Raw genomic sequence first — 9,589 nt, forward strand, 5'->3', positions numbered from 1 at the left:
AATCGGATCATGATATATCTATTCATCAAAGAATTACTTTGAAGATACCCTAACAACCAAATTTTGTCAACCCTTTCACAGGCTTCCTTCTCCAAATCTACTGCAAGTAATCCATCCACAGTAACTTGTTAGCATATGCATGGAGGTGGATATTGCATCTTTTCCTGCATCAAGGAGTATGATCTGGAGTGACTCTTATTGCCCATCCTTCAATCATGCAAGAGGTTTATTCTCTAGGAATATGCCTTCTTGTTGTATCTTTGCAGGAATATACCCCTCATCCATTCAATGCATCATATAAGCCTTGTTTGACAAGTTCTCTAGGCTCCTTCAGTGCCTCATCTGTTTTCTAGGCTCCTGTAGAGAAATTGCAGCTTTGAATCTGTTTTGTTGATGGTCATCTAATCATTTCCAAATTCCTCCCTGTCTTGTTGAGTGAGGCCATGATTAGATGACCATCAGCAAACAAGTTCACGAGACATGCACATCCTTGATCTTTTCTCTACTGTGTGCATATTCTCAGTCCATCACTGGTATCAGGAGCTTATGGCAAGTTGCTCTGTTAGATAATAGTAGGCTTACGAAGAATCATTTTTCTTCTTTGTTTTCAGAATCATGCTTTACATGTCAATCCATCTCTTTAATTGATCTTTCTTTTACTCAGGGAGTCCAACTATCTTCTTTTATTGTCCTGAATGATGACACTTTTTTCTCATGCAGGTGATAACTAGCTCAGAGGTATGCAATTTGATTGTGTTTCTGGGCATCTGTTAGTAACACCTCATGATTATACAAGGATCATTGCTGAATATGATGGATATTGATGGTGCCTAGAGTAAAATACCAAGGACAAAAAAAATGCAATTGCAGTGCAACCCTATTTCCAATTGCATGTTCATCTGCATCTGTTCTATTTGTAGCATGAGAAAAGAATACATACATAGCTTCACATCCTGTCTTGTGAGATTATAGTGTAACAACACAAACTCAACATATTGATTGTTGAAGCTCTTTTTATCACTAGTGTTGTTCTTAGTATCACACTAATGATATTTGATGATAACTAGGAATCACAAGGCTCTTTTGTGTTTTTGGAGCTTAGATCACACCACATGATACCTTTTCTGTTGTCTTTCTTGTATGAGTAGTCAATCTAGCTTAGACCTTTGGGACATTTTGGATGATGATAACCTTCCACTAATCAGACAACCAAAGAGTTATTTTCTATGCATGCCTTTTCATCTCAGGATGTCTTGGCACTTTAAAGGGAACCACCTTTGTAATCCCAGAAAACCACACTACAATGATACAAAGGAAATCATGGTTGATGTGAGAATCTTAAAGCAGGGATGCCGAGTGTACTCGTAGAAACACAAGCTCTCAACATATTCCATATCAGATGGGAATTCTCATGCGCGTTACATAATCGACCAAAAATAGAGCTTTTCATGACTTCTATCACAGTACAAAATGTTGGTGCTGCAAATTTCCAACATTCAGTTCCTTACTAGCCAAAGCATTTGTTTCTTGATTATGTAATAAGATTCTGTTTAGTCTACATATTTTGCCTACAAAGGCTACATAATGATGATATCCTTTTTAAGGATTATGGAGTGGCAATTGTCAGATAGCCATTTCATCCAACTATAGTTTGCGGATCAATAATCAAACTCCCAATTGTTTCACTTCAATAACTTTCATACAGGATCTAAATTCACAGAAGCAGAATTAAAACAAGTTTCTGCAAGCATTGAAGTTAGGTTGCCTGATGAGAATCATTACACTGTTGTTTCCTTGCCAACACTTGTGTCGTAACATCGACCAAAATCTTGAGGGTAAATTTGCATGAACACCAAAGTAAATCAAGAAATGAGGCTTTGGAATATCACCTAATGGTAAATCAAACTTGCATAGGATGACTCAAAGACAACAAATTTTCTTGTCACATTATAATGATTTGGCTTACTGCAACCCTTCCAATGCAATTATATTGATCTAGAGTTCCATAGATAACAAGCTACATGAATCTTGTAGGATTTATGCCCTTTTCTTAAGCTATCAGTACCTGTTCAAGCAAGTCATGTAGGTCGTTCAAACTTCAAACTACTAAAACTAAGAATGTAGTATACATGGATTGAAGGACATGGAAGCTCATCTCATAGTTAATGGCAGGTCAAAGTTCAAGAAACTGGAGGACATGAAAAAGTTTAATCTAATATTCTAACAATACAAGAGGCTCAGATAACCAACTGAGAAAAGCAAAGCATCTCATACTTCAAATAAGTGGTTTTTTGTAGAAAAATGCCCAGTCAGAATCACCAGATGAGTCCACCACAAGCCCCTCTATGCTAATGGATTCTGCACATGAGGTGGGTCCTTGTGGATGAAGAACTTTTGCTTCACTCTTTTCAGCTTCAAACACAAACTCGACAGATCCAAAACCGGATGGTGCAATATGTTCATTCTGTTTCTTTAGAGTGGAGCCGATATTTTTCGGGTCAAGCTCAAGATCAGGAACGGATCTTACTCTATCTTCTTCATGGTGAATGAAGCTATCCTCATCTTCCGAAAGCCACTGACAGTGATCCAACTCCCCCAACTCAAATATCCTACTGACCGTTCCTTCTCTCCATGATATGCTTGCCTGAGAACTTGGCAAAATCTCTTCTTTAGCACAAGCATCATCCTTCAATGTAGAGATCCTATCACATGAGAGATTCTGAAAACGATCTAAATCTACAGAACTTGACGGGTTTTCCAGGCATTCAAACTGGAAACTGAGCCCAGGCAATGGTGCTTGACAACTTGTATCATTGTTTAGTGACCTTGGTGACAGGCTAATTGTTTCGAGAGCCTCTGCCATTGCATCCATCTTAGAATCAGCCAAATTCTTCTGCTTCGTTGAACTCGAAAAAGATGATGGTGTGCAAATAAAATGGACTTCATTAGAGGAGTCCCCAGAACCATGGCAGGATCCTCCCATCTCTTGTTGAGGCCTCACAAGTTTGCTTTTGGATATCTTTGCAATCCTTTCTAGGATCATTGAGAAAGGACCATCACTACCACCAGTAGGAGGAGTTTGCTGAATGCCAATACCTGATGATGGTGTTGTTTCTAAAGCTGGAGAATCGAGGCCCAACAAGCCCCTAAGCTCAGGCGACTTCTTCCTGCTAGAATCATCCGGAGAAGATCTCCAATATCCCATCAAGAACTCATCTTTGGGCATATTATCTCCATCCTCACAAGGGGGAAGAAGCCACTCCACAGAAGCTTCAGCAGGACCATGTGCGGCAAGAACTTTAGAGCTAGAATCGAAGCTGCTACCGAGACCCGAACTGACAATCTCCGAAGGTGAAGACAGCCAATGAACGGACGCCCGGGCGAGAGGAGGAGGCGTCACGGAAACCAGAGTCGGATAGGGACACCCACCGTGAATCTTTTCGATCTCCAGTTCATCTCTGCCGATGGTAAGTATGCCTCTGGGCCTGCATTTCCGCCGGTCGTGCACTCTGGCGATCACATGGCCTGCGGCAAAACATACAGGCGTGGCAGCCACCGCAGAGGCCTCCACGGTGAACTCCGGCGAAATGGATGCTTGAACGGGAGGAGTGGTGGCCGAAGTCGGTGTACTTATCAGCTTCCGTTCTCCTTCCTTCGCCGAATCGGAACCTAGAAGAGTTCTCTCAGGCGTGGAAGCCAAACAAGAACCAACTTTTCCCTCAGAACCCCGTTCAAGATTTAATCTTGGATGAGGATTCTCGCCATTGGAGCTGGGTTTCCTTTTGTTCCATCGCGGGAAGAGATCCGGGGGTCTGGATTTCGAGGCTTTCCTCGATTCGAGCTCCTTGGGGAGTTCAAGATTGGATTTTGATGAGTTCTTTTGGGAGATTCGGTACCTGGCACCGTTCGTGGAGTTCTTGGGTTTGGAGGCCACATTTTTATGATTCGGAGGCGCGGATCTGGGAGTTCTTGGCACTGATTGGGATCGGGCGAGCGACTCTTTGGCAGATGAATCGGCGAGCAAGAATCTGACACATCCCCGTTTGGGTGGCTCAGCGGAGCCAAGAGGGGGAATGGAGCTGTTGTTGAGCTCCTTCAATGGATTTCTGGGGCTCGGCTTCTTCTTGGACTCCCGTTTCTTAGCCGAAGACTCTTTGGAGGCCCTCTTCTCCAGCTTGGGAAGTGCATTCATGGCTCCTCGCCCCATCCCTCTCAATAGATCCGTTGGCAAGACGGGATCGTTTTAAACGGGACGACGTGGTTGGCCTCGAGATTCGGCAACCTTTCTTCGATCCAAATCGACCGCCATGTGACGAGCGAGCGATGACGATGCCATAAGATGGGCGACGATCCGGACCGTACATGACGCCGACCCGACAACACTAGACGGTACGATCGATGACGGTGGCATGAGATGGGCGACGGTGATTGGCTCGAGCTCTTTCTTCTTCGGCACCGCCGTTGACGATCACGTGGTTGGTGGTAGTATTAAGAGAACTGTGCAGGACGAAGACAACGAACCACCATCATTGTCTGTAGCTGCCGCCCTGGGGTTGCGCCATGGAGAGGAAGAAGATCATCATCGACACCGACCCCGGAATCGGTATTCCGAAGCCCCGACTCTCGAATCCAAACAAAATCCTGCTCTCTTTGATTTGATCTGTAACTTTCTTGGATTGGATTTGGATTCATCGGATCGAAATCTGATGCTAGACTGTTATTTGTGCGTTCTGCATGTTTGTATTGCGGGATAAGATGATGCGATGGCGATATTTGTGGCGCTCAATTCACCGGAGATAGAGGTGATCGGACTGACGACGATATACGGGAATGTGTACACGACCCTCGCCACGAGAAACGCGTTGCATTTGGTATTGACTTGAAACTTCGTTTACTGCAAGCAAAGCTTGGATTTTTGTCGATCAAAATACAATTTTTGCTCAGGAAGAAAGGTCTTTTTCGATCTGATCTAGTGATATGGTGTTAGGAAGAACCAAAATACTGCAACCTAAGAATTAAACGCAGGTAAACTGATCAGATCTAGGGAGAAGTTCCTTGTGGATGTCGATTGGTCCATGACCCAGCCTTCTTGCCATGAGATTTGGGAGCTGTATGATCCTGTTATGGATGATTACCTGCAAGATTTCATATAGCATTAGAGATAGGTGTTGCAGTTGTGCCTAAACACTAACAGAGATGTTATACTGGAAGAATTGTAGCAATATTGTCATGTGTTTTGCAGTTTAAAGAATGTTGCAGTTCCAAGAGTTAGAATAATCATCTGTACTCCACCTGCTCCTCTTGATGTTTTGTCCCTGTGAAACTTTGTATGATTGTTTAGATACCTGCAAGGTGAGTTAATGATCTATGCCTAGGAACTTATTACATTCCCAAGTTATATTTTTCTCTATAGTATTTTCAGAAAGGCCAGTTTTAGGTATGTCATTGTGAGTTTCCCCCCACCCCCCCGCCCCGCAAATCCTGTCACGACATTGTCTTCAAAACCCAAAGGCAATACTATTGTCTTGTAAAATGGGAGTTTCTTAGAATCTTGTCATTTTCATTATATTCAAAATATGACATGATCTTGAATTGATGACTGAAACAATGACCATCCATTGTATAAAAGAATGAACAGGACTAGACAAATTTTGTCTACAATGATCTTATATGTTGTCACAGAAAATCTTGTATTTGTTATCTAAGCTTGTTCTGTACATCAGCTATAATTTGCACTTTGTCTTTCTGCGAGGAGAACAGGCGATTTGTCCTGATGTTAAAGTATCAGACCAGTTATGCATTAATTATTGTGCTTTTGAAAATATTTCATATCTAAATTTTAGTTGCTCACCTGTGTATATTTTTCTTATTTTGCCAACTGGTTTAGCTAGAAGTTGCAGAGAGGAGTGATATTCCAGTTGCTGAGGGATCTCATGTAACAATCACGGTATGCAGCAAATAAGGTTCCCGCAAGTTGGTCATTTTTTAATAGATTTTCTTTCAAAATGGTTGTTCAAGTTTTGGAGATTTCTATTCATGTCTCTTTGTTATTTTTCTTTCATTTACTAGTTTCTTTATATTTAAATTAAAATTTAGTTGAACAAGCTAAGTGATGTATGCAAGAATTATATCACAAAATATGAATGCAATTGTAGAAATCTCAACAGGGTAGTTGAGATTTCTTGAAAATTACAGTTCCTTACTCAACTAGTTGGATCATAACTTCTAAGGTTTCTTGAAAATTATCATTGTGAAGTAGTCAGTTTGTTTGTGTTGACTTCGCCTGCTATATAGTTCCTTGCCCATCTTGGTTTTCTGATGGCATCAGAATTTGGATTGTTTTTTAGTTGCGCACACAAACTGCAGGGGTCTTTGTTCCTCCTGATCAATTACCACAAAAAAGAAAAAAAAAAACGATTTGGCCTTATGAATGAAAGTTTCAATCTAATGCTTGTTAGTGTGCTAATAGTTCTCGTATCCATATGCTGTTAGTTTTACTGTGGAGTCATAATAAGAGACCTGACTTCTACTTTATAATGTCATTCATTTCCTGCATTGGAGTCACAATAAAAGACCTGACTTTCACTATATAATTTCATTCATTTCTTGCATTTCAAAGAAAGGTACAAAGCTCCGGATTGCAGATTTTGTTCATGGTTCGGATGGGCTGGGAAACCAGAACTTCCCACCACCAAAGGGGAAGGCCATTGATGAATCAGCTGCAACATTTCTCGTAGAAAAAGCTAGCCAGTTCCCTGGAGAAGTTACAGTGGTAGCTCTAGGTCCGCTTACCAATATTGCTCTGGTCAGCTTCTTCTGATCTGGATCATCATTTATCCTATGTTCTTGGTATTTATTTAATGCTGCAAAATTATCATCTGTTTTGTTACAGGCCATTGAAAATGATCCTGAATTTCCAAAGAAGATAGGGCAAATTGTTATCCTTGGAGGTGCCTTTTTTGTGAATGGCAATGTTAATCCAGCAGCTGAGGCTAATGTATGCTGTTGCAATCCTGACAATATTGCCAGTTCCATTGGTTTGCCTTTGAGGTTTATGTTGTCATGCAAAATTAAACTAATACTCATCTTGCATCCAAAGTCCAAACTACTAGAAATTATTCCATACGAGACAAGTTGGCCTGTAAGGTAATTAAATTTGTTTGGATCTCAAGAGGCCATGTATCCAATTACAAAGTTAGAAATCGAGGCTGATCTGCTGTCATTTACCTTAGTATCATGTTGAATGTGGTCAAAGCTAAAACTTGGTGCAGTGGTCTTAACAGAAAAGATGAAGCCTCAAGTGTTTCTGGGTAGATTGGTAGCAGAGAGGACTAAAAGTTGATCAATTCAAGCTGGACTAGCATTAACTTTCTAATACTTGCTTTTACTAAGTTATTGGAAGAAGTATTGCAAGATATGTCATGTTTTTGAATCAAAATTTCATTCTGTTTTGGCATAGCGAATGATTTACCTTGTATTGAGCGATTATTGCGTAAACATATCAAGCGGGATATCTGAGTGCAAATCATCTCAATGTATTGTCGATAGCAAAAAAGTAGTTTTTTTTTTCCTGAAGTTTGTGTAAATTATTATTTGTTTAGCATGTTCAGCTATGCTTGTTATTGGTTCTTTAGAATGAACAATATGAATATCAAGTAATTTAAGCACCTTTTTCAGGATTTCCCTCACAAATTATATCTTATCTATTTCATCTTTATTTTTTTGTGAAAATCCTTAAGCAGATATTTGGTGATCCTGATGCTGCCGATATTGTCTTCACTTGTGGGGCTGATATTTTGGCTGTGGGAATAAATGTTACACATCAAGTTGTTCTTACAGGTACCTAATGCCATATCTGTGAAGTTTTTGACATTTCGAGGAACTTGTTGGTAGCTCGAAATGCTACACTCATATAATATAAGCTCTATCAAAGATCAAGCTCGCCTAGTTAATAGAATGATCTTTCTACCAAGATGAAGATCCTGTCATATTCAGTGCTTTATCAAATTTCTCATTCCTCAGCTAAGGTATTTGTAATTCATTTCAGATGCTGATTGTGAAAAGCTTGCAAAATCCGAAAGCAAGCTTGCTCAATATCTGTGCAAGATTTTGGGAATCTATTTTTCGTATCACCGTGAAGCCTATGCGACAAAAGGTTAGTAAAGTAAGAGTAGTTTCGAGCAATGTTTAAAATATTGTTCCACTACTTGATTTGGCATCTTATTGGACTGGAGATACTACCGATATACCCAATTGTACTGCCCAATATCACTATAAAAAAATAAGAACAAATGATGATAGGTACGAAGCTATATGATCCAATATCTGCCATTGGTCTGACCAGTCACAGATATCTGTCGATACATATTTTTGTACCACTGATATCTGAAACCTTAGGATGAGAAATATGGTTAAGTGGCATGTATCTATAACATGATCTTTGTGTGGGATGTATGCAGGTGTTTACCTTCATGACCCAACAGCTCTTCTTGCCGCGGTCGATCCTTCATTGCTGACTTATACCGAGGGGGTGGTTCGGGTTCAAACATGTGGTATAACGAGAGGCATGACGATATTTGATAATACCAAGAAAAGGTAACAAGATTTTCTATCTAGACAATTATTTGTATGCTATCCTATCATGAAAATGAGGTTGTTTATACCAACCTTAAGTTATCTATTGCAAGTATATGCCACTCAAGAAGTGTATCATAGTTGAACAGACATGCACTTTCTGCAATGAAGGGATGGATGAGATCATCAACCATCTATATCCATATTGTGAAAACACCGAAAAGTTCTGATGTTTAATGTCTGATCACTTGATTACATGCTATGCTTTCCATTAGAAAATTATGTATCTGCAAGGCTTTTATCTAGAAAATTATGCATATCTATGCTTTCTATCCGGGAAACTATGTATATGCTATGCTTTCTTAAGTATAATGTTTAAGGCTGCTAGTGACATTACCTTCAAGTTATCTCTGCACATATATGCTACTGAAGAAGGGTATCATGGTTGAGCAAAATGCCATTTCTTCAACTTGGCGAATGAAATCAAGAGAAAACTTCACTCATGCTTTTGCTTCCTGTTGTAAGTTCTAAGATCATGGTTTTGGCAAACATGAGTTTCTTCAAGACTAGGAGAAAAACCACGTTTCGTTTACCTTCATCTTTTTCTTCTTCAGCTCTTCTATGACTGATGTGCTTAAAATGTTGCAGGTATGGAGAAAACACGGAATGGTCGAACAAGCCCACAGTCAGGGTTGCTGTAACTGTGGATGCTCCAACCGTGGTCAAGATTATGATGGAGAGGCTGATGAATTCTTAGGAGCAGCAGCAATCCGAAGAACACCCAATAATGGTGGCATGGGAGCAAAGGGATGGCAATGGCTGCCCACATTGACTGGTTGCTAGTACTTTGGAAATTGTTGCCACTAAATCATCTTCTTTCTCTCTGGCAAGACCATTTCATACCTCCTAATTAAATTGTTCATCCACAGAGTGATGCTCAAGAACACATTTGCTGACAGAATGCGAGAGTAAGAGCTACTTGCAAGAACATACATGCATCAAACATTTGATGAAC

At 40.2% G+C, this 9,589-nt stretch overlaps 2 protein-coding genes and 1 long non-coding RNA gene across 4 annotated transcripts; 2 read left to right on the forward strand and 1 right to left on the reverse strand.

Moving 5' to 3' along the window:
• The first annotated feature begins 285 nt into the window (after positions 1 to 285).
• On the forward strand, positions 286 to 1,101 carry LOC135650661 (uncharacterized). Its single transcript, XR_010501587.1, has 2 exons — positions 286 to 549; positions 721 to 1,101. It is a non-coding gene; the product is annotated as an uncharacterized LOC135650661 (long non-coding RNA).
• Positions 1,102 to 2,275: 1,174 nt separating this feature from the next.
• LOC135651434 (uncharacterized) lies at positions 2,276 to 4,207 on the reverse strand. The gene has a single exon (XM_065171504.1). The coding sequence runs from the start codon at positions 4,205 to 4,207 to the stop codon at positions 2,276 to 2,278; it is 1,932 nt and encodes a 643-aa protein (XP_065027576.1).
• Positions 4,208 to 4,465: 258 nt separating this feature from the next.
• LOC135650660 (probable uridine nucleosidase 2) lies at positions 4,466 to 9,562 on the forward strand. Of its 2 annotated transcripts, XR_010501586.1 has the most exons (10): positions 4,466 to 4,603; positions 4,756 to 4,871; positions 5,888 to 5,947; positions 6,620 to 6,805; positions 6,893 to 6,997; positions 7,743 to 7,839; positions 8,048 to 8,155; positions 8,460 to 8,595; positions 9,223 to 9,409; positions 9,504 to 9,562. XR_010501586.1 is itself a non-coding variant. In XM_065170161.1 (9 exons), exons 1-9 carry the CDS (start codon positions 4,561 to 4,563, stop codon positions 9,329 to 9,331), a joined length of 960 nt encoding a protein of 319 aa, XP_065026233.1. In that variant the 5' UTR covers positions 4,466 to 4,560; the 3' UTR covers positions 9,332 to 9,562. The 2 variants fall into 2 exon arrangements, 1 of the variants encoding a protein (XP_065026233.1); XM_065170161.1 differs by having other exon boundaries at positions 9,223 to 9,562.
• Positions 9,563 to 9,589: the final 27 nt, after the last annotated feature.

Source organism: Musa acuminata, chromosome BXJ3-10, assembly GCF_036884655.1.
Source record: "Musa acuminata AAA Group cultivar baxijiao chromosome BXJ3-10, Cavendish_Baxijiao_AAA, whole genome shotgun sequence".
In the NCBI taxonomy this organism is placed as follows: Eukaryota; Viridiplantae; Streptophyta; class Magnoliopsida; order Zingiberales; family Musaceae; genus Musa; species Musa acuminata.

What these genes read in the sequence shown, in the direction of transcription:
- LOC135651434 (XM_065171504.1), bottom strand. Translation starts at nt 4,207, where the DNA reads ATGGGGCGAGGAGCCATGAATGCACTTCCCAAGCTGGAGAAGAGGGCC.
- LOC135650660 (XM_065170161.1), top strand. Translation starts at nt 4,561, where the DNA reads ATGGAGAGGAAGAAGATCATCATCGACACCGACCCCGGAATCG. An exon ending in GATCTCATGTAACAATCACG is followed by an intron (nt 5,948 to 6,619) that starts GTATGCAGCAAA and finishes TGCATTTCAAAG; the next exon opens with AAAGGTACAAAGCTCCGGAT. An exon ending in TGAAGCCTATGCGACAAAAG is followed by an intron (nt 8,156 to 8,459) that starts GTTAGTAAAGTA and finishes GGATGTATGCAG; the next exon opens with GTGTTTACCTTCATGACCCA.